The sequence below is a fragment of the Hoplias malabaricus genome, chromosome 1 (genome assembly GCF_029633855.1).
Source record: "Hoplias malabaricus isolate fHopMal1 chromosome 1, fHopMal1.hap1, whole genome shotgun sequence".
NCBI lineage: Eukaryota > Metazoa > Chordata > Actinopteri > Characiformes > Erythrinidae > Hoplias > Hoplias malabaricus.
The window spans coordinates 42,854,803-42,880,662 of record NC_089800.1 but is presented as its reverse complement, the minus strand read 5'-3'; the positions used below and the strand labels follow the sequence as shown (position 1 = coordinate 42,880,662).

The 25,860-nt window shown below is 37.3% G+C and overlaps 1 protein-coding gene across 2 annotated transcripts in view; it reads right to left on the bottom strand.

The window, feature by feature from the left end:
* cbl (Cbl proto-oncogene, E3 ubiquitin protein ligase) overlaps positions 1-25,860 on the bottom strand; it is a 40,197-nt gene that overhangs the window by 7,748 nt on the left and 6,589 nt on the right. For both annotated transcript variants that reach the window (XM_066678135.1, XM_066678136.1), the window contains exons 2-4: positions 21,681-21,928; positions 3,847-3,993; positions 3,564-3,720 (exon numbers count right to left, since the gene is read on the bottom strand). In XM_066678135.1, coding sequence (XP_066534232.1) covers positions 3,564-3,720; positions 3,847-3,993; positions 21,681-21,928 — 552 coding nt within the window. The remainder of the gene's footprint in view (positions 1-3,563; positions 3,721-3,846; positions 3,994-21,680; positions 21,929-25,860) is intronic.

The window sequence follows — 25,860 nt, the reverse complement described above, 5'->3', positions numbered from 1 at the left end:
CCAGAGGCGATTGCTCTAAGACTACAAGGGAAGCTCAGCTTCCCCTAAAATGTCAAAAAATAAGTGATCAAATATATACTGTTGTGTGTACATGTCAGTGAATAAATATGCACTACAACGTGCTCAACTTTTGTTCAGAATCAGCTTCTTATCAGCGAAACCAGACGAGTCATTGGATAAATGCTGGGCTTTATCCCGCCCATCGGACGCTCAGCGTCTCTGGGGGTCTATGGGGCAGTGGGCTGGCCTCAGCTGGCCCGGACGCTCAGCTTCTGCATGATGATTGGATGATCTGTCTGAGGCTGAATCCCTTTTTGATTGACAGCAAAATGAACAAATCAGCGATCCTTTGGTGTAAAGATCCGTGGGAGCACAGGCGGACACACTTCACATGGGCCAAGGCCGTTTAAGCAGCCTAGCTCTGCTGGCCATTGAGAGGACACTAGTCAAGTCCCTGGAAAAGACGCCTTGTTGGTACGACAGGGTCAAAGACCACTTTCTTGAAAAGGAACGGAGGGTAGAATTTACGTATAAATAAACCGACACATTTTATGATGTAGGCCGAAATTGAGCTTCCCCTCCTTGAAAGACCAGCATCCGCCACTGATTTACACACTGTGTCCTTGGCTAGTTCACACAGAGACTCAAGTGAAATAATAATACATAAAGGGAATCAGCAAAAAAAAAAAGTGCCATGTGGCTTTCCATTTTCATTTTAGATGAATGCTACAGGAAAACAAATTTAAACAATTCTTGTTTAAGACAATAGGCTAATCAAAGGTAAATAAAAATGATTACTGTGTTTCTTCCCAATGCCCATTTCTCCATAATACTCTTTTCAAAATCTGTGTGCACATAAAACCGGTTCCTTTAAAGTTACAACTAATGTATGACATATGAATGCATTTATTTCTGCAGCCTGAAACATTAATAAAAGCCTATGTTGTTATACCCTCAGTAGTTTGCAAATTATTTTTGCTTTTTTTGACAAGCTATAAACATTATCTTGCTTAGGTAACAACAAAGGATAACAAAAAATTATCATAGTCAATGTTACTGTAATATATTTTTTTAAATAACAAGACTAAATCAAAAACACCACCACAATGCTATTTTCTGCTGTGGAATAAAGGTTTTGTTGCCATTTCCTGCAGGAAGACTCCAAGCTGATGGACCACATGTTTTAGTGTATTTTAAATATGAAACAAACTTGGTTCCATTCACCTGCAGTTTCCTATTCCATAGTAAATCTTATTTCATCCATTAAATTGTAAAATACATTTATGTATTACAAACGATACTTTGGATTGCACAAGACATGTCACTTAATTTTAAACTATTTTGGCTAAAAACCATGGCTGAGCACATTTCATTCGAACAGCATTAGTCACAGCAAAGAATATTTAATCCAATATTCATCAAATCTGACAACAGCAGGAGGTCCTCATCACTTGCTCTTGGCCAGCCTTTAAAACAACCTCAGATCAATGAATCAAATGAATATGGAATACCTATTACAAAAGCTGCAAAGGCTAATGGGTGTCAGTTTGGTTAAATGTTATGTACAGATTCATGGATGAATCCTACAAAAGCACTGCACCCACCAAGTGCAAGAGTGAAGCAGACGTGGGCAAAAGGAGGGAGACTCAACGGAAACTTGATTTGAATGGGAACGAAGTGGAGGCAGATGACTGGCACAGTGAAGCACGCTTGCAGTCTCAACAGGCAGGTTCATTCAGATGCAGATGAGAAGCATGACCTTGCCATGCGGAGCTTCATCAAAGAGCACACAGGCTCTCTGTAAACAGCCTGACTATTTCTGGCTAATGGCGAGGCCAAATAAAGAGGCAGCACAGTGCTCCTAGACCCGACTCGGGGACAGCCCCATATCAGCCAAAGCACCACATGCTAACAGAGCTAATGCTCTAGTATATACCTAAACTTACTTAAACTCTAATGATTAAAGAGCAAGTAGGATGATGATAGAATGGTTCCTTTCTAAGGGGGCTGTGTGAGATATTCCACAAAGATCTAAATAGGTTAACAAAGCCAATCATAAGAGCTGTAAATAATAATCGTATTCAATTGCTGATTCTTAGCTGACTCACAAAAATATTTACATAAACTTTACTGAAATATGAATAAACAATGAATATATTTGCATATTTGAGAATCTTTGAAAGGCTATGGATATTTCATCTGTTCATTCTATTGTCTTTAAAAAAGCTTAATTATTTGGAAAACTATTAAAATAAAAATATATTAAACAGAGTATATTTTTCCCACTTGTGTTTCAATAACAATTCCAGTTTTCAATATCCACATTTAAAACCATTATCTGAATCAGAGTAGCTACAGAAAGATCCCCTCCTCATTTCCAAATTAGCCTTGATGTACAGGATGCAGGGAAAAACACTTAATTAAAGGGCTGATATGATATGTAATGTTAGCCTGCCTCTGTGATGTCTGCTTTACAGCACTCCGTGTAATGAGCCAATTACTTGGACAGGAACATGTGCCTCCAGTCGCTCCTCTCTATATAGTTACACTGCTCCATCAGAAGCAGAGGAGAGAGAAAGATGCTCCTGGGCAATAACACAGAACCAGATCCCTCGACTGGTGCTGCATTGAAATGAATAGATCTGAATATCCGACAGAGGGATAACTATGTAAATATGAGGTATATCAAACTATAAACAGACCATTTACCTTTCAATCAGAAAGAAATTTTTACATATTGGTTCGTTGAATTGTGGCACAACAAAAAGCTGTAAATGAATAGACCTCATCGTATGGATAAAATGGCCATTACTCCAATTCATCAGTTCCTTCTTATTTTTTCCCCAAATTTATGTTGAGTTAACAGATATATATATATATATATATATATATATATATATATATAGCTATAAAAAAAACACCTCCACCTAAACCGAGTTTATAATCAGGTATTGCAATGCACTTTTTCAATGTGACTTTTGAAAGGGGGCGGGGGTTAAAAAAATAAATAAATAAAAAATTCTATGGAAATTACATACGTTGAAAAAAATACCTAAATATATAAAGAGTAGTTGAGAAAAGAGAAGTTATGTTTCCACCCAATCTGATGAAAAACATCACCAAAAAAAGAGAACCTTATCTCATGCTGCAAAATCAAGCATGTGATGTTATCTCTATTAATTTGTCCATTAGCAATTGATAGATGCACTGATTAAGCCACCAAATTAGACTTGCTCTCTCAGTCTTTTACTTGTGTGGTGACAGTCACTAACCAGATTCATTAGTTTGAAAACATCTGAAACTTCAGATTAAAAGTATAGTCCACATGTTTATGTGAGAATGGACTAGCATGTGACTGCAGCACCACAGCTTTGCTCAGAGAGGCCTGTAGTCTGTGGAGAAATTGTGAAGTGTAGCCACACACCCACTGCCTGCTGCACACCTGCACTTCTGCGCTACCACTTAACAATCGTCATTGTTGTTGCATGATTGTTACCACTGATAGTCGAGACAATGGAGGTATTGTGTGCTTAGAGAGAAGTGGTGGAGCTGATAGAATGCACCTGAAAAAGCCGGGTGAAGATGTCAAACTCAAACACAGAGATGTAATCATTGCAGGTGAGGTCAATGGTGGACTTCAGGGCCATGGCTTCTAGGCCTGAGCTGATCTGATGGAATTCATGTAGCGCCTGTCGGAACAGCTTCCACTGCACAATGGTCCTGCACAAAAAAGCACACGCTTTCAAATTACGGTATGTGGAAAAGGTTTCAAACAAAACGAAATTGCAATATCCAATTCAGTAACAAGTCAAAACGACTCTTAAGCTGAGCAAAGTGAAAACTCACTTGTCCCCAAATGACCTTCTCCAAAATTCAGCTGCATCTGCCTTGGTGATTCGGAAATTGTCCCCCTGGAATAGGCCATTGGGGAAGATGGCTTTGAGCTCTGCGAGCATGTGGCTGAATATCAGAGACAGTTTGGTCAAGTTCCGCCTGAAAGAAAAGTACATGGGAGAAGAGTCAACAATCAAAAGGTCGGTCGCACGAACACGCTTTTAAACATTAGCTGTGTAATGCAAAAAATTAAGGAAGAAACACTGTTTCATCACATGCTCCAGATTCTGTTTAACAGAAGAAAAGGTTTACTTCATCAGTTAGTTCTCATGCTGGTTGTCTGTTTTTAAAAACCAAATGCTAGCTTCCCTTTAGTGAAGAAAGAGATGCAGACAATAGAACGGAATTAACAGGCTAACATTTGCTTCCTTGTGGTCAGTTTTATGTGACCTGTGCTCTGTGCATTAAACGTATTTTTAGGCATGTATACAAATTACAGTACATAAAATGTAAAGTGTTCAGTCACACAAAGTGCTCTGCCATAAATGAACTGACTATTAATAAATAACCATCCAGCTACCACTCAACTTTTAGAAAAAAGGCAAATGCTGAAAGATAATTGCCGTTTCTTTTACACATATTTGTCATTTAGAGATACGAGGTTTCCTACTGACAGGAACGAAACGGCCACAATGCTGCACTCCATGTGGAAGCGAAGGTAGATGTACAAATGGGATAGATGCCAGGAGGAAGCATGCTAGGCCTGTCCGAGCAGGGAAGGAGGTGGCAGCTACTGCATGCCTGCTGCATTTTTCTGATTCCAATGGCCCTGGGCACATAAGCCTAGGCAAAGCAGGGAGCCCGGCAGGCGGAGGAAGGGGAAAGAAAGCCATGATTTACAGGGCAGCACAGTGGGGGATTGTGCAAGCTCTCCAGCCTGGAAAATTGACATGCACAAGAGAGAGCACAAGAGTGCAGCAGGACCACAGTTGCCTTCAAACCAACCTCCTTGCTCTCACTCTCACAGTCTTTGCCCTACTCTCATTCAGTGTGCTCACACACACACACACACACACACACACACACTTACTTTTAGCACCAAAAATACATACACATGTGAGAGAGAAATGAGAAGGCAGTGTAGACTTAAAAAAGAGAAAAGAAATATTGCTCAAATGTCAAGCCAAATGAGGAGAGAAAAGATTTTTTTTGTGAATGAGTTTACAGATAAGTCTTAAAGTAAGGATGTGTCATCTTCCTTTTGGAAGGCCTCCCATCCTCCCCCCTCCTCAAGCCTCATGCAATTCCAAGTCTCTCTCAGGGCCTACTAATCCCCTTCCCACTCTGCCTGATGAATGTGAAATGAAAGTGCAAAAGAGCATCCCCTTTATCAGTCGATGAAATTGCACCCAGGGAGAAAAAAAAAAAAAGAAAGAAAAAAGACATGCTGCTCCAAAAGCCTATGCTTAGTAAGTCATCCATTTAGAACTCAGAATGTAGCGAGCCAAAGCCCATTTGCAGCACACATTTGTTGTTTGTGAAGGTTTGGTGCAGAAAGGTGGCAATGTGCCCTCAGTACAGGCCAGCTGTGCAGTGCTTCCAAACACCAAGAGAGCATGCATGGAGGAGACATTAGTATGTGGCAAAGGCACTGCAGACAGATTAATGTAGAAGAACAATGTGGTTGGAGCAACAGGAAGGGCATTATCGCTTACAAACTAGTCTTTAATATTCAACGTGTGACACGGAGGCGGCGAGAGAAAAATGATCTGTCATGTGGTTACTTGTGAATGTGAACAGCTCAAACCAGAGCCTGCTGTGCATGTGAAAATGCAGAACTTAAGGGAAGTTAAGGCCAGTTCTGTTGTCAGCTAAAAAGAAAAGGAATGCACTGCTAATACAATTGCTGATTCAAGAAAAAACTATGCACATACTCTTCCATGTTCCGGATGAATACAGTCTTCTAATGATGTAGAGCCCTAACAAAAAAAAACCTGTTTGACCAATTCCAAAACCATTAAAAGCCTGATAAACAAACCACTCTTCATATAGAAGTGTGTTCGTCGTTGTATAAATGCTGTTTATATAATTCTTTATAGGCTGTATAATCAATTGAAACACATAAATCAATAAAATAATATTCAGATATTTGTTTGTCATGTTATACATGTAACGCAGAAGGTTTTAAAGTCTACTAAGAGGATACTTAAATTTTGCTGTAAAGCTGAGGACCTTCATGTTCTTACAGTTTATCACCACTGCTTTCCACTAGATTCTCCCTCTTGTTCTGAGGATCCTGCTAGAATGCTTAACACAGATTTCTCAGTCTCCTTAAATGCACTTGGTCTACAATGAACCCTAAAACCTCTTTCTCCTCTTCCTCACTGATACACTACTGAATTAGGGGTAAGGAGGTAGATCACTCCAATTGGAAAGACTTAATAGGAAAATCATAGCACTGTAGATGCTCATAAGATGTCCATGCTATGTTACACACAGCTAAGTCACAATCTGTCCATATTCATTACCAGTTCTAGCTAAACACACAATATATTTTGAACAATGTCTGAGCTCTTTATCCTCCTGAAAGAACTGTAACCACATAATCTGAACTGCTTCACTTCAAAAGTTCTTCCATTGAAAATTTCTAAGAGCAATCATTGAACCCGTTGACACTTTTTCATTATTGCTCTATCCTCCCCCTCCCTATTTCCTCAACTAAATCCTGCCTAGCTTCCCTGTTCTCCCAGTTAAATGCACTTGTTAATCAATCATTGTTTCCTGGCCAAGCCCCTTCTTCCTAAAAGATATCTGCAGTAGCCTCACTACATAAAGAACTGGCCTAGACCAATCTAAATTTAATAACCATCACATTTCCAATATTCAAATCTGGCTAAAGTTCTTGATTGAGATATTGTTAAATAATTCCAGGCTTATCCAGAAAATGAAATATCCATGAACGCTTTTTGTCTGGTTTCTGTTCACAGCCTTGGTCAAGGTCATTATTGATCTCCTTATGTCTGCTGATACTTGCTCACTTGGCATTTTAATTCTCCTAGACTTCAGTGCTGTCTTTGACATGGTGTGTCATCCCATCCTTCTGTCAAGACTACAGAACATCAGCGCTGTTGCCACTGACCTGGACTGTTTTTCATCCTAATTATCAGACAGAAACAATTCATCACATCCATTTTTAAAACGTACTCTGGCTTCCTGTAAAACACTGCATTCAGTTCAAAGCTTGTCTGCCCACAAAAGAAGAATTAAATAACCTGGATCCTTCTAATCTGTCTGATCTACTCGTTCCTTACAAAATTACTCTTAATCAGATCTTCTTCAGCTGGATTACTCACTGTACCCCCATCAAACCGCCATAGTTTTGGTGACAGAGGATTGTCTACATTTGCACCTTTCTGGTTGTAACTTTGTTACATATTCAACAACTCTCCAACCCTCTCCACTTTCAAATCCAACCCAAAAAACACATCTGTTCTGTCTCACGTTCAACTCTGCCCTGTCCTGAATCCTTCATTCATTGTCTGTAACCGCTTATCCAGTTCAGGGTCACTGTGGGTCTAGAGCCCACCCAGAATCAACGGGCGCAAGGCGAGAACACACCCTGGATGGGAAGCTTTTCTATCAAACGGAAGCACACATTAACACGCTCATAAGTATGGACAATCAACTACTAATGTTATTATCAGTCCCGCAATACATGTACTACCGTGTTTCCTGTTCCAACGTCCTCTGTACTGAAGTACTATACAGAGCTCAAACCTGTTTAACTATTCTTTGTACTACAAAATAGTGAGCATCTTTGGGTTATTAAAAAGTCTTACAAATATAATGTGTTATTATTATGCGGTCTAGTTTCCTGCAACTATAAACACTCATCCTCTGAAAATGCTCTCAGTTTCTTAGTAACGGATATATCCCTTGAGTCTCTGGCAGAAGTCATTAGCTTAGCCACTATGCTAACTCAGTCAACACTATGCAGAGCTTCTTCCATCCTCTGGGATTCCTGCCAGCAGTTTCCACAGAGTACCTCCTTCTTAAGACTTCTCTTTACTGTATAAGTGGCCTATATGGCATCCAAGCTGTATATAGCTTCCTCTGGTCAGCTATATAAATGTATCTGACAACAAGCTTAAATGTGTGTAAAACTTGGTTTGGACATGTCTGGATAACGTGTAAGAGAGAAAACATTTATTTCCCTACTGCTTGCTAAATGGTCACAGATTCATTCTACAATTAATTCACTAAAGAGGACACCAGTCCGAATGGAAAAGCATTATGATGAAAAACAATGTTTATTTCTTTATCCCTTTCTGCATACAGACTACAAAATATATTTATTCTGTGGACAAAAAGTATTTTTCCTCTAAAGCCTGAATATAGATTCACTGTAAATGAACAGGTTTGGAGTGATGACACACCTTAAAATGTTAGCATGTGTCACTCTCATGTGCAATTTAACCAAGTGAAACATGGGCAAAAATATTCAATGAAAGGGCTTTTATTCTGGAAGTTCATTCATATACATTTATGTACAAGGTAAATTGAAGCTAAGACAAATAACCACAGCCATTAGAGAAAAACCTTTATCACACAAACTGACATCTGGCTACGCAAAATTGTTTTCATTTGATGTGTGGGGGTCCCTGTGCTATTGTTTTTATGACCAAGTATTAACACAAAACCATTGTCCCTCCTCTTTTTCTCTGATAATCTGTCTTTTCTCGTCATTAGCATGGGCTTAAGGGCCAAGCCTTCCCTAGATACTGAGCTTTTGTAAGCTTCCCTACACTTTTGGCCCGACCTTTGACCTGCAGCTGGCTGCTCCCTTCCTGTTTCCTGTTTTCCATGATAAAATGGAGAGAGAGAGAGAGAGAGAGAGAGAGAGAGAGAGAGAGAGAGAGAGAGAGAGAGAGAGAGAGAGGGAGATACAGAGTGCGCGCAAGACAGCGCTGCTAATAACCATGGTGGACAATCAAAGTGCCCTTTAGCCTAGGAACTCCCCACCTATTTCGTTGAAACCTAAAACAGGATTCATAAAATCAAAGGGGGTTCCTTGCTATACAGCATTTCAATAGTTGTGCAACCATGTACATTTGGCACAAAAACTTCAAGTTTCCTACTTGTCCTTCAGCATTTCCCAGTATCGAACAATGCAGATTTGTCAGGGTCTATGAGAATATAATATGGTACCCAGTGGCTGAAAATGAATAATTACTCTAGGATTGCACAACTGTGTTCCAGTAGAATCTCATAACCTATTTTGGTACTTTGTAAACTAGAAGGCTTAATTTTCTAGCAACTTTTTCACTGTTTGCAGTAATATTTGGACTTTGTATTGATGGGATGAGCTGTAGAAATCTGTGATGGCTGAATCTGCGTAATTAACTGCAACTCCATATAAGAAAATTATGACATAAATTTGGGATTTAAAAAAAGTCAGTTTTAAAAGGAACACTTCATAATATTTAACTTAAAGTTATAGCTTTAAAATCATTGTGATGTTTCACTGACCTGTAATAGGAAAAGTAGAGCCTGTATCATTGCTAGTCTGGGCTCAGCATGGCAGAAACTGCACTATGTAATTTTTGTCAAAGTGCAGGAAACCACGCTCCCTCTCCCCCTCCCCACTGACTTCAATAGGGTGCTTCAACTGGGAGAGTCCCATGAGCAAATTGTATTGTGTTCTTTTAAACTGTCAATATTCAATATTGAAAATAAGCAATGAAACTATATGTACACAAAACGAACTGTATATAATAATTATTCTTAAAAAATATTAATGTCTTGGAATATATTTGATTTATACTTTAATTCTGCAAATTACCAACAGAAATATCAGTACTGCATAGCCCAAAATCTTAAATGAGGTGGGTTTTTTTTTTTTTTTTTTTTGAAGCATTTCAATAAATCTGAGCCTAAAGGAAATTTTACATATACATGAGGTACTGGTAGTCTGCCATTTGATTTCATGCACCGAAGCTGATTCATCAACTGCACTCAAGTCTCACATCAAATGAATGTTCCTTGATGTTTCTTATAATGAATAGTTTATAATAATAATGATTTTCAGCATCATCAAATCAATAACTGTTCTTAAGAAACTTGGATGAATAAGTGCCAATGTGTTTTACAATAAAGTCATTAAAAAGTTACTTTAATTTCTGTGGATTCGTTACAAAGCCAGACTGGTTTATCACTATGAAAGCTGCTAGTACTAATGCACAATCTAACAATGCCAAAAAAATTACCCTATCATTTTTCATGAAGGCCAGCTCAAGCTCAGCAGCTACATACCCTACACCGAACGATCCTCATACATTAATGCTCTTCCTTTTATGAAAATGCACCCAAATTCATCAGCTAAGTTCCCTGGGTTTCCATTTCAACACAGTCATCACTATACAAATTTAACTCTCCGGAACCGGCTTCACACAAGTTTTCTGACAGGAAACAGCAGTGACAGCAGCCTCACACCCCAGTGCACACACATCCACACCATAATTACAGTGAGACCCGTTACAAACACTGCCTTGCTTTAGACTACACCACCCTCCCCTCCCCACCCCAAATATTACTTTCCATTCACTACAAAACACACAGTACTGTTGTTTCAGCTTCCAAAAAAAAGCTTATATTTTGGTCAATTCCTATTTCCCCCCCACAGTTCTCAGAATTCAGATAACAGAAACTTGGTTTAAGAGAAAAACACATACATTAAAATATGGAGAGACAATGCATTTTTGGCCATCTCATTTGTTGTGTATGAGAGGCCATAAATAAACATGATGCTGTGCTATACATGTGCAGTTCTACCTGTTGGACTGGGCTAGACTAACTGCAGGGTAATATGCAAGGCTCTGTTCTAAATGTTCTAAAATCAACTAATAAAAGTTATATTAGTTAGTTTGTAATTAACAACATATTTGTCCGTAGGGCCACATTCATGGCAAGAAAGGTAAATAAGACATAATTGATTTACTAATACAGTTTCATTTTAGATATTCTAAGCCTGCCATCTATTTAAATTCATCTTGTGTGTTGCTTAAGTTTTGTTACTGACAGGAAGTTTAGGGTTGCATATGGTTTTGTATTTTTGAATAATTCTGTTATGGATTTTGCAGATAGGATCCGTTTCCTCTCATGGCCAAAATCAATACAGTGCAACATTAAATGCTTTATGATAAGCTGAATTTGGCATGTTGCACAATATGGGGCTGCTCCTCCCTTTACTAGATACATATGAGTTAATCTAGTGTGTCCAATATGGCATCTTGTGTACACTGCTTGGTCCCAGTGTTTTTAAAGGTAGGTCTGCGGTTTTCGCTTCGTGTAATGTATTATCTTGGCATGTATCCCATTCACTTTGCCATTTGTCCCCATTAATATCAGAAGCAAATCTGAAGAATATTTTAAAACATTCATCTGAAATGTGAGATCAATCAAGCTTCAATTATGTTATGTTTACATGTCGCATGTAGTGTGAATTACAGTTCCATCCACAACACATTGCAGCCTGATTAATTTCTTACTGAGGAAATATTAGTTCCTTTTTAGTGTAATTATGTGTGTGTATATGTTTAATTCTTTTAACTCTAAGCTTTCACACGATCATGAGGACAATGTGGCCTATTCTACAGGGAAAGAAAAATGCACCCTAATGAAGAGTCGTCCTACTGTTCTTTTCATGTATGCATGGCGCTGTATTGTCATGGTCTTTTTGCTTGACCAATATCTATAAAAGTACTCATACTTTTGAGGGTTGTTTGGAGCCATACGACAGTTAGGAGACAGTTGCTGATGCCTGGCCACCCACAAACCACAACAAATAAACTCTTCATAGCAGACAATTTGTATTGAGACTTAAGTATTTGTTGTAGGCACAAATAATGAAACGTTTACATCCTACATTAGTGGGGCAAGTGGCTAATTTTTCCAGTGATTGTACTTGCTTCTTCCACCAGATTATATGCAATTACAGATAGCTAATGCATGGCTGAACATTCAAGGAACTAAAGAAATCACATTTTACTACTATATATATATATTTTGTCTTGTTTTTAAATGTCTGGTATCATTTATATATGTTTTTATTAATAGCCTAATAAATTATTGGTCAGAACAAGTAGTAGTGGAGGAATATCGTTTGACACACAAAACACATACCTACATTGGTATGAGCTGCCAGACATGGTAAGAAGTAATTAACTGATTAATATTTGTCAGTAAATGATAGACTGCCTTTGTAGACCTTCAATAATCGTAATCCAATCATTCTCCATCTATAATAAAACAAACACATAAGTTACTAAAACTTATCTGCAAAGGTCTTTTTGCGGTAGTGCTGTGTTACAAGAGACATTCAGTCGGCACTAGCCATTTTTTTTTTCTTTTTTAATCTTAAGTGTTCAGCAAGTTTCATTACCCCTTTTTCACTGAGAATGTCTGCTCTTCTGTCAACTCAGAAATGAATTCACAGAATGTGCTTTTTACCAGGATGTTGAGAGTATATGCACAGTACAAGCAGTGCGCCACAACAAACATTTGTGACAACTATACATTAAGACTAACCTGAGGCAAACCACAATATCATGTTTGCCACACAATGGAGCACTGAAAAGTCAGTTAAACCACAATACTGTAAAATACATCTACACTCTTATCTGCTGGTGCATTTCCGTATCCCTGCAACCAATCCATTCATACAGAGCTTTGACATAGGAGTTGAGATAGTCAAACTGAGGGACCTGATTGCTGTAGGCAGGTTTCTGCCTTGCAAAGCACACATGGGCAAAGCCATTGTGGTCTAATTTTAGAACCTGGCATAATGGCCCTCTTGAAATAGAGTCTAAAGGAGCAAAACCAAGACAGAGGCATGCATTAAATACAGCATTTTAGAGAATTCACCATTTACATGCTACGGCAAAAGAAAAAACCCACAAATATCTAACTGCAACTTCAAGAGTTAAGCAGTCAAACTTCCTAACAAAAAAAAAAAAAAAAAAGAACCACAGAAAAAATATGAGTCAGTGCCTGGAGCATACTGTTGGCTGGAAGTGAACAACCAAACGACTGAAAATCCTGCACAGGGTCTCAGCATGTTCGCCGCATAATCTGCTTCATGCTGAAGGTCAACATGGCAGGGGTCACTGGTTGTATGCCCTTAGCACTGGACACAGTGGGAGTCACCTTAAATCCCAGCAACCCTAAAGAAGGGAAATAACAGATTTTGCAGCAAGGAAGACTACTGTGTTCTATCAGAAAACTGAAAGAGCTTAAATTCTTAACCTATGTTATTAGACATTCAGTAAATTATGATTAGCTTGAGTAGCTTGATTTGTATTATTAGATGGAAATGGCATTATGTTGAATTACCAAACATATTTAAGGAAATCCACAGTTTTGCTGAATCATTTTGCATATGTTACTCTTGTTCCAAAGGTGGGTAGAGACTTAATTTTGCTGGGTCAAAATTTAACACAACAGTTCTTCATATGACATTTACAGTGATGCACTGATACTTTTCTTTTACAACAAATATAATTTAAAAGGGAATGTCTACGATTGTAATCATAAGACTTTTACTTCATCATTTGCTAGCTCTCCAGTCTATTTGTGTGATGGGAACTGGTCAAATGTTTTTACGATGCCTAAGTGTCAGTAAACGATTAAATAATTAAAATGTCTCTGTCAGACATACTAGGCTTCCCCTCTCTCTGCTCACGGCAAAGAAACAGCAAAGAGCCCTTGAGAGTAATGAGAAGAGATGAGAATATAGCTTTGTTCCTGCTGCATAGGTGGGTAATATTGACTTATTTTTGCACTTTCAGATTATGTAGGTAAATTGGCGAGGCTGCTAAATGCATGAATGAATAACAGTGAATAAAAATGTACAGGCAAATTAAACTCAGAGTTAGTGCTGAGCGATATGAGCGCAAATCAATACCACGATTAACTGTACATTTTATTATGATTAATAAACTCTTATTTTGTTTTTGTATTTCTGACCCTCATAGTTAACCGATGTGGCTTGTACTAATTTATGCTCCAGATTCAAATATGGAATTTTTTTTCTAATTTTGGGAGCTTGTTCCTCTTGTTTTCTGAGCATTGTTTATATTTGGTGTGTTATTGCGCTTTGGTCGCTGAAACTGCTTTTTTCCCCTCAGTGTTTACATTTGACTTCTTTTTGTTCAGTGTTGTGTTAATTATAGTCAAAACACAGCACGTCCTAACCACAGACGCTGTGTTTTTCTTTGATACTAGCAGCTTAAGTCGCTTGGTCTGCTTCAGTGTTTGAAGCGGATGCTTCCATGTGACAGACAGGGGCAGAATCACGCAATTACAGCTTGGTAGCGTAGTTTTAAAGGGACAGTACATGAACTCACAGTGGGGACATAACAGAATAAAAATAATCGAGATTGTCGATTAGAGGTTCTGAATGTCGATTTTTATTAATTGCCCAGTCCTACAAACACTAATTTTTCTTCTCATAACATTCCACCTTAAAAGAAGCGGAGCTTATGAACATAAACAAACCAGAGAGAACTGCAGTTCCCCACCATTATAGACATTGCCTTAAGATCCTCAAGTACCTGCCAACACAACAATAATAAAATTAACAATATATAACCTACCTAGCAGTAAAATATATATTAATAACCATTGCAATCTTTCCATTTTAATTTAGGTTTTTTAAAAAAAAAAAAAAAAAAAAAAAAAACTACTCCCAAATTAATTGTAGTCACTGCTGTGATAACTTGATGATTGCACCTCTCCTCCAAATACTGGCATTACTGATTCTGATATTTAAAAAGTACATTCAGCTTATATTTTTTCAGAGTGCATACAAAGCCTATACTACCTCATGGCATCACTCCTCTTTATCGCAGATACACATACTATATTTGGATCACCTCCAGTGAAAATCAAGTTCCTAACATGTCCAGTGTGTTGTTAATATGCTACAAGTCATGAGCTAAATAAGCATTTAGTGCCATGGCTGAGCATTTCTGCTTTACAAGGAGCCATAAAATTACGGCTTTAAAAAACAGACAGGTTCTTTTATATCAAAAACCTAAGGAAGCATGGCTTTCAAGGAGCAAAGAAGGGGTGTTAACTAATTAGAGGGTTAACTAATGAGTGAAGAGGACCATTCTGGGCACAAGTGTACAGGTATTGGGTCTGATACAGATACACTATCTAAATCAACATTAATCCCTAGCTTTAAAAGCTACAACACATAACAGGACATATCAGGACTGGGTGATAAGACTTGGAAAAAGTAAACACAATTTTGAATATGGTTTGAATACTGGAACAACACAGATCCACAATGCTGTACTTAATGTGATGTTAATCATTGCACAAGCTAGCTACGAAGGAGGGGGGAAAAAAAAAGATGAAAAACAGAACCGACACTAAGAGAGATGTTGTAGGCATGGCTAGACTAAGACCAGTTATGGACAATCTGTAAGAAAAAGGAACCTAAAGTGAAGTTAACAGGAAGTGCAGTGTACATGTGCACACAGACACTGTGTGACTCGTATATCAAGTGTGAGTCACAGATCCATCACACACACACTGCACAAGCACGTCGCCCCCTCAGCCTCATCCAACATCTTTTAACAAAGCTCAAACAGATGTCAAAGAGAAGGCGTTTATGAGGCTCTTGTGGTTGGAATTCAGGTTGTATATTAAAGGTATGGAGAAATTAACTTTTACTGATGTAGTTGCACTGTTAATTACAGATTCATTATGTCCTTTTACTTAATGTTGATGGAAAACAATCGTCTTTGTGGCTCAAGAATGCAAAGTGAACACATAGAAACTAACCACAAATGAACTGGCATAAGGTAGCAGCAATAAAATTAATTTGCAGACTTGACCACTGTGTTGGCACACGGAGGTAATCTGGAGCCATGTGTTACTGTGGCAACCGTAGTTTGAGGAACTGAAAATCCAAACCTATAAATACATTTACCGAAAGGTTTTCTAGTAAACTCTTGCAAGAATACCCATAACCTGACAGTGACTGATATGTTCATCAAACTTTTACTACATTTAGGCACAGTTCCAGATTGATAAATATAATTTTTATAATATAATATAAATATAAAAATTCTTAACCCATCACATATTTTAAGCTTAAGCCATTGAATATTTTTTTTACTTTTAGTTTATGAGCTATTTAATTAGATTTAACAAGTCTTTTTTGTATTTCGACTCTACTGCTGTAAACTGCCTACGAAATGGAGACACCAACCATGAGAAAGTCAGATTGTACAGAAGCGCTGTGCTACTTGAGTACATGAACTGTTTGTTTGAGCAAGGCTTAAGACAGCAAACTGTCTTGCTAACTAAATATAAACTAGTACTAAATATTTGCAATTCCATGTCTGTTTTACATGATTAATTATTGTTTAAGAGGTGGATTAAACAAAGCAGCATGGCTGCATATAATCAAATTAGAAACTGCAGTTTAATCATCTCTACATAACAAACCTTCAATATTAACATCAAGGCTGTATTTTCTATCAGGCCGAGCAGCTATTTAACAAGGAAATATTTGTGTACATTTAATAGAAGTAAACATGGCAGACCTACTTCAGAAAGAAAATAAACTTTCAAGATCTAAGATAATATTCTACATCTAGATGAACAAAAGGATATATCCAGAACAAGCTGGAACAGACATGAATTCAGATGCAGTGCTGAAGAATTATTTGCAATCTCTCCCAGCCTCAATTATAACTATACACTTCCCATCCATTTATCAAAATGATGAAAGTACCAGGAAAAATACCAAGTGGGGTAGAAAGTGCCATCAAAGGCACAAAAAGTAAAAATCACACTAGAGGAGTGTGTGAAATTAGGTCCATATACGTTACTTTGAGGATAGCCCACCAACCCAAAATATCCAGCCAACAGTGTTTTGTGACTACTGATAAAAGACTAAAGGATGACCAAAACAAATTTTGCAGCAAAAGTTGAGATACTCTCTCTGACACCATTTGAAAATTCCTGCAGCACTGCTGTGTCTGAATCACCCATACGAACCCAACACACACTAACACATCACCACCACCGCAGTGCTATGGAATGATCCACCACCCAAGTAATACTTGCTCTGTGGGGGTGGGGGCAACAAAGTATGCAGAGCAATAGATAGACTAATAGTAGAACTATAAAGTTCTCCTGAACGGTCACTGGAGCTAAGACAACGAACAGTGAATCTGGAAAGAAGGAGGTGGTCATGTGTGTGTGTGCGCGCGCATACATATGTCATAAATTTAAATATGAAAAGGGTTTCATCAGAATGGTTTAAATACTTTCAGTATTTCAATAACATTACCTTTAACGTGTCTCTATTCTGCAGTATAAAAATCGCCAAGACAGACTCATAGATACAGACTACATCATTGGGAACACCGTTCTCTTTGTTTTCCTTCAGATTTACTCGATGATGTGTGTGGGGGTTATTTCTAACACGGACCAAGAAAACTCCCTACAAACATAAAATACTATGTTGAGGTGTATGGAACAGGCAAGACAAAAAAACATTAATTGCAATGCTCCACTGACCTGTAATAGTGAGAATAGAGAAATGTAGTGAGAATAGTGAGAAATGTAACTTATGGTGGAGGGCTTTGGGACTTTTCACGTGCACATGGAAGTTTCCCTGGATTTTCTGAATCCTTTAATCTCATTAGGAAATGCATTTGGTGACTTTTTTTGCAAATTAACAGCAACATGGCAATCTCAAAGGCTAAACAGGTAATCCTCACCACTTATTTATATAACATTTAAAAACAAACAAACAAAAAAAAAATACAACATCTTCTGTCTCTTTATTTAACTCAGCGTGCAAAGACATGGTGAAGGCCAAATAACTTTGTGGTTTGAGACCAGTGTCTAAAAGGCACTGATGTGTGTACTACAATTATAAATACATTTGAACATGTGATTTATATAAGTAATACAGGTCGAGAGGTTTTATGCAAATGCAACAGAATTACTTACAGGGAAAATTATTAACTGGCTTTCGTTAACCCTCAGGCAAGCTGTGGCGCAATCAAGGATTTTTTCCTTTCAATCACACAATATACAATGTGTGAAAACAACACAATAAATAAATAATCATGCAAGGCATGAAACTCCACTAGTTGGTGTCTGAGATTGTGAGCAATCATTAGGTGACAAAAACAGCTCTGTTGTGCTATAGGTTTTAGCTTAAATTATCTTGGGAAAATGAACAAAACCAGTAGTGTGGGAAGGGTGTCAGTAAAGCAACAATAATGAGTGTAAGACCCACATTTCTCAAACTGCAAGTCACTAATGAGAGGTAAATTACTCAAGTGTGACATTTCAAATGTCTGTATAATGCAATTTAAATCCGAAAAGATAAGGAATGTACAGCTTCTCTTTTCTATATTAAAAGCCTCATAGCATGCTAAACCAAAGCAAACAGCTCAACACCTATTTATATCAATAAAGTATCTTCAAATAAATCATAGAAAAGGGAAAAAAAAGGAAGGAGAGAGCATTTATAGTGAAAGACAACATATTTTGAGTTGTCTTTACGCAAGCATGCCATCTATCAGGCATTGTCCCCAGCAGAGCACTTCCTCCTTCTGCCCATTTGCATTAAACACGGCTCATTGTCCACAAATTCAGGGCTTGTGTGGCAAAGAGAAGGTAATCTCACAGCATTATAAAATCGTTCAGGGCCAAGCCACTGTTCTATGACATTTACATTTTCATGAAGGTACTTCACTGGGTTTGAATGCCAAAGACATCCTTAATGTTGTTAACAATTTTTCAAGCAGCATCTCACATGATAAAAGGCTTTACAAAACCCTGTTTCACAACTGATGTCTAGTTCTGCTTTTAGTTTTACCTCATACACATACAGACTTCAAGCTAGTGAGCCAGTTCTCATGGCCAAAAACCACTTCTAAAATCAATGACCAACAATAACCACAGCAGGTAGTTTGAGACTTACAATCTCATACTTAATAATTGTTCAACAGAAGCATTGACCCTGGACCAGTAAAAAAAATAAAATGAAATAAAAAAAAAATAAAATACATTGAACATTTGACTGGCAAGTTGCTGGCACATTCTGGCCAATCACAACACAAGTTACTTCATGTGTGATGTTGAAGTTTTTCTTAAGCTTGAATATAAGCTATAAATCTTAAGCTATAAATGTTTTATATTTTTATATTCACTTATTTCCTGGAAGCACCAGAGCAGTCAATCATCTTAACACATCTCTCAACTTTAAAAAAAAAAAATCTGCTGGTTTACAGCAAGTGCTTTCACCAGCGCCATCTTGAACCAGCGATATACTATTTACAGAATGTGACACAATCAGAGTTTCTTGGCTTGTTTTAATCATGAATAAATCCATAAAGATGAATCTTTGACTCGGGTTATGAACTTAAGTTCGTACTTATGAATCACTAAGCATAGGGAGCCAGTCTTAGCCCAGAACATAACGCTATATATATATATATATATATATTTTTTTTTTTTTTGGGATAAATATGGTGATAAAAGCAACCCTCCACTCCACATGTTTAGCCTTAACATAAAAGTCTTGAACAAAGCCTAAAACTACCTAACATGCTACAGCAGTCTACTTACAACTTACAACAGCTCATGACAATTTTCTGAACAATAGGGCTGGCCCCAAGTATATGGGTATTCAGATATTTGTCCATTGGGTATGTATTTGGTGTCTAATTTTGAGATTTGGATATTTTTGGATAAATGTGATTACTGATAAAGACAACGCTCCACCACATTCAGGCTCCAGCAGTAAAAACAGCACTCTACCCACTCCACCCATATTGAGGCACATCAACATAAAAGTCTTTGTGTAAATGAAGCCTAACTCTCAGTCAAATAAAACAGCCTACCATGCTAAAACAACACATGAAGTGAGGCAACTCTGTGCCTAAAATTAGAGCACCTCTGCTCAAACTGGTTAAATTGTGTATACTCTGTGCCCATACATGCTAGTTTGCAGGTTAACGAGTGTAGGTAGCGAGCAAAGCTGAACTTTGAGCCACGGCGCAGTCTGAAGAGAGGGATATTAAATCAGGGGTCGGAAGCTGATTTCGTTAATGACAACAATATACACTACCCCACTGAGTATTCGCTGAAGATCCAAAGCTCAAAAAAAGGTATTCGGGACAGTCCTAAATTAGAGAAATTAATATTTTTGCTCTGTAATAAAAATTCCTCTAGAAAAAGAAATGGGTGGGTGAGGGTATACATAAGAGCTGGGATTGTTCATCTCTGTCACCCGCCTAGTGCAGGTCTAACTTATTTCATTATATGTACCACAATTATTAAAATATCTGTAAAGATTATTTACAAACAGGACCAAAACTGTAAATTTCTGCTAATACTTAAAGTATTGTTTCTTTCTATATCATTTTCAAACACACATATGCATAAATAAGCCATTAATAAAATTATACTGTTTTATAGAACAGTTTTATACAAGGAGCCAGCGGTTTATTGTGGTAATCTGTATAGTGTAGGGTTGGACAGTAGAGCAATATTACCGTATACCACAGTATTTAAAAATGTCGACGGTATCTCAAAGAGGGCGGTATTTCATAATAAATACATGTATGGAGTGTCAAATATCACTTTAGTTTCTTTAAATACAAGGTTAGAGTTCATTCATGTGCATTTGAAGGAGCCACAGGGAGGTGGTGTTTTTGGAGGTCACTGAATGATGTTGTCACACTCTGAAAACAGGTGGGGCTGGGGGAAGAAAAAAGGGGGGAAGAAGAAGGGGGGGAAAAAAAAAAAAAAAAAAAAAAAAATTATAATAAAAAAAAACCAAAAAAAAAAACCCCACAAACCCAGTTGCGAACTGCACAGCACTGAAAACCCTTCACTTGACTTTGTGCTCACAGATATAAGGCTTACATAGCCCAATAGTGCAACCCCACGATAATACAGCATAGCTTGTTAATATCTTGAGATAGTGTGAAAAATGTGGACCCTGCCCAACCCTAGTATGAGGTGTGCAAGGTCTTTGCATTGCAACTTTCCTCATGCCGTGTATAATAGAAATGGTTTAATGAAATATTGTTATTTGCCGAATTATCCACAAAGCCTGATGTAGTTGATTAAAAAAGGTATTTATTTTCTTCTTTAGTCCTAAACTGGAACTACATTACTAACACTGCTAACTAAACAAGTTGGTGGTAGATACTGAAAACATTTGGGTGATACTTCAAAAACCTCTCCCCACCACCTCAAAACCATTTCAGATATTTATGACAGTTGTGGATATATACAGCCAGAATAAAAATTAATTCAAGGCATAAAAATGAACAAATAATTGTGGTTTGTAGGAACGCAGCTGGCAGCCTTTTTAGACAACAGGTGTTGTGATGAATTCTGGCTTACGGATGCAACAGATTACAGTCAAAACAATTGTTGTTTCTTTTTTTTGTTTTATAAACAACGGGTTTTATGAATAAAACAAAGCAACACATCTTCTTAGCAATATCAACCTTAAGGAATATATATATATATATATATATATATATTTAAAAATCAGCTATAAAATCTGAAAAGATGCATGAAGGGTGGACGCAGAAATGCTCACGTTAAGTTAGGCAAGATTTGGAAAAACTCAACCATATAATTATGACTGAAAAACAATATTTACTATATTTCTTTTTTGTGCCTTATGTTAAGCTCTTAGAGCCAAAGGCTCCTAAAGTTTGGTTATAAGCCTCCATTTTCACATTTTAGATATTATTACTCATGTTAAAATTCACTACAGTTTGACTTGCCTTGGCTGAGAATTCTCCTCGTACATGCGTTCCTTCCCTTCCTTAAACAAACTGATGGTCTGCTTGGTCTTCTTTGTTAAGTTCTCCATAAAGACTCTGAAGTATTCATTGTCACCCAAGGTCTCCATTTTGCCCTCATAGCGAGAAAGGATCGTACGAAGATGCTGATACGTGTCAGGTAGCAGGTCCAAGATGTACGGTGGACTGTTTTTGAGCGCCAGCTTGGGGTTCTGACATAATCGCACCACCTATGTAGAAAAACAGATAAGTCCAACAAGTTAGATCACAAATAGGAGTTAGGATTTAAAATGGTTGAAATCATTTATGGAAAGGAATTAACTGATTTACTCTTAACCAGCAAGTAAGTTGTTGAGCATTGCTAATGGTTAAAAATAAAAATAACAATAATTACATTAATAATAATAATTCTACTCAAATACAAAAGTTTATTATTCAAGGTGAGGAACATTAACTACATACATGTGAATGCAACATGTAATAAGTTCCACTAGAAAGGCCTTCTAAAAAATGAAGCACATGGCTAAAGAAAGTGGTGTTTAAGACCACTTTTTCAGAACTGGTCGCAAAATTATGATGGTGTATAACATCTAAAGCAAACAGAGAGTATAAAATAGTTATGTCCTTGTTATATCATACTATATTCTAATATCTTATTCCTGCCCTAAGTTCTCTATTTATACTTTCTTTTATCTAGATTTTATTCTCCCTCAGTAATATTCTACAGACCTCATTTCTAGAAAATCTGGGACATTTTGTAAAATGCAATAAAAGCAAGAATATTATTTGATCATTCATTTTAGCAATCATTGATTGGTCTTGCAAATTCTGACAAAGCTGACAAATGTAGACACTTTAAATATAAAAAAAGCACTCAAAAGAAGATTAAATATGGTGCAAATGTAGCTACAACACAACTGAAGTGCTGTTTCCAGAGGACACAATATGGGGTGGAACACATCTATCCTAGCAACAGTAACTGCAACAGAACACAGCACAGGATGTTTTCATTACGGTTCACATTTTGTAAAACCACGGTCATGCCATCTGTGCTTTGAAAAAGTGCACCCTCTTTGTGAAACTATGAATTATACTGCGAGCGCATATAGCGCAAAGTTTAAAATCTTACAAAAATAGATTCTTAATCTAAATAGTAACTACTTGCTGAGATCTAATTCATTAAACGTGTATAACTGAAATAAATAGTGTTAAAGCCTGTGTGCAGAATACAAATTCTAAAATAAGCTGGAAAAGCAAAACTTCCTATTTCCTAAAAAAATATAATCCAATTGTTTTAATCTAAATCTGATTTCTAACAAAATTTTTCTGAGTAGTCTAAAAGCAGAACAGCAGAGACTGAAAAACAGAAGTGCCACCAAAACCAACCTACCCTTCAGCAAAAAAAAATTCAGGCCGTGCAGTTCAACCAAACCCACTGCACATAATTTAAGTCCTACTGACAAATGGCATCTTGACATGATTAAAGCACAATAAAGTAAAGTAAAGTAAATGCCACAAAACCCTCTTGATAGGCATCTTCATTCTAAGGGTGCGTTTCAATTGTGAAGGAGGTTACAGACAAATATCAACCACAGACTTCTAAGGGAAACCGGAAATAAAAAGAGCTTTAATTACACCCTAATCAAAACTTTTAAATGTTATTGTGAATTGTCTGAACACTGTATCACTTTTACTCCTTACTAAGAATTAACATGACTCATTGCTAAAAAGGGTCGTCCCAGAAGTCCTAGTGGTTTCGTATATAGCGTCAACACTCAATCTATTTTTAAAATTGTGAATAAAAGGAAAAAGAAAAACACCCCCACATCCGCTGGTGAGCTATCAGATCAAAAACATGTTACTCTCAGCATCTCCAAAGAATAAACTCTCAAGATTACTCTAACAGCTACATAAACCTTGGAATATATAATACTGGTCCTGGGAAACACTGAGACTTGTGGTTTACAAATTAAAAGTTTGATGCACCAACATTAAAACAAAAATTTATGCTATAAAGTCTAAAATAGTCTGGTACTAATACTACTAATAATACTGGTGGGTCAATCTGTAGGTTTTACACTGCTCTAAACTGAACAACTGTTATGCATATTGTACATCGAGGCACTCTCTTTATAAGAGAAGTCTAAGTGACTAATGTCTGAATAACCTGAATTACACCCATAAATACTAGAAATTGATTATGTAGCCTGGCTACAAAAGGGATGCTTTGAGCAGTTGGAAAATTTGATAGAGTTCACAAATTAAAAATGTAATTGACTACTATTTTGACCAAGAGTACTAGGACTTGACTCTATTTAATATGTGTTTATCCATTTAAATATTTTGACATGATCTTATGTATATGCATTTCTGTATTAAATCTACTGACATTGTAAGATTAAACACATTTTCTGTATGTAATGTGTTCACTGACAAATTCCAAATTTTACATTTATTTTTAATGTCATGGAGGTTTTCAGACCTAATAATGCTTTTTGCTTAAACATACAGACTCTTTCTGCATCTACCCTCTACATAGCAGCTTAGCGTCGTCACCTTCTGCACTATTGATCAGAAGACGTGGGTGGGAAATTTGAGGAAACTGGTATCTGCTCATATGTCACAGGCCTAGCACTTTGAGAAGTGCTACAATGAGAGGCTGTGGCGGTCAAGAGGAAGCTGCTGGTGCCTGCAGCTATACTGTGGGGCCTTTGACTTTCTTATCTGAGCAGGGTGAACTGCCAAGGGGCCTTTGGCTTTAGCACAGGACCAACTGTGATTGGGGGTGGGGTACAAATTATGTCATGATGAAGTCATAGCAGACCTCTCTTCTCATGCTCATCCTGCTAATAGTTGGTATACTCTGAACATCAGTTACCACAGCCCTGACAACAGGAGATAAGACTCCACTGTCATGGATGTCCCCAGAATTATCAGAAAGCATGCAGCTACAGAGAGACAGACACACTATCTCCCTCATGCATAGATGCATGCACGCACAAACTCACACTGTGGCCTTCAGCCACTGGCAGAAAATATAAGTGTTGAAACTTTTTACTTCTATGCGCCTCTCCTCAGGGCTGGTGATGGGAACCCATCGCCTTCAGCAAATAACATGTAAAATTATTTTTATTAACTGCAGTTTATTTCAACTGCAAAACAATTACAAAACATATTTTAGCACAGGGAACAGTGAGTAAGGCGAGCATGCCTTGTTTGGGGTAATATTATAATTTATAAAGTAAAGTTCTAGAAAGTACACATAGCATAGTCTTTCCTGAGAACGCTTTTCATCAGTTGGCAAGATGATGGCCAGTTCCAGAAATAATTAAAAGATTTCTCTGACTACAACAGGTTAGCACATTTAACCTGTGGCCACCGTAGAGAACAGAGCTTGTGAAGATGAGAAGTAAATTCAACATTTAGTTCATGAGCTCATCTGAAAAAGCTACCTATATTCTCACACAAACATACGTTTCAAATGTAAGTGAGCTACACATGTTTATTTTTTGGTGGTACCGAACTTATTAGGCTCCTCATCTTAAGCCCCATTCACACCGTGTGTGATTTTTAGCACCAAAGAGAAACTATGCAAGCCTAGTTTAGCCGGACCGACATTAGCCATATAGCCATTGTCACAGAGGTTTTTCTTGCATTTCAAAAATAGGAAAGCCCAAAACGCATACCCTTGTCATTGTAAGGTCTGGTGAAGCTTTGGTGCTTCATATCAATGTCTTTGTTTACAAAAATAAACTATAAAATTAGTTTATTACTTGTTTTTGAACATTTCTAAAACCAAGCAACTTAACATTTTATCAACCAAGTAATCTACACTTGATAAAGGAACAGGGTATCGCTGGGAACTAGATATTTATTACTAGGGCTGCAACTAATGATTATTTTGATAATCGATTAATCTGTCGATTATTTTTTCGATTAATCGATTATTAATCGGATAAAAAGGAAGACAAGCCAAATTTGGTTCCCTGTCTGTTACTAGCATATTCAGGACACCATCAGTGAGGACAGCTGCTTGCTGTGGTGTGTAGATCTTCTTCAAAACATAGTCAGCAATGCTGGGCTGTTTTTATCTGAGGTGAAAGAGAAAGTGTAGATATGAACATGCACCTTTTTTAAGTTAATAACTACTGATTTAAAATGC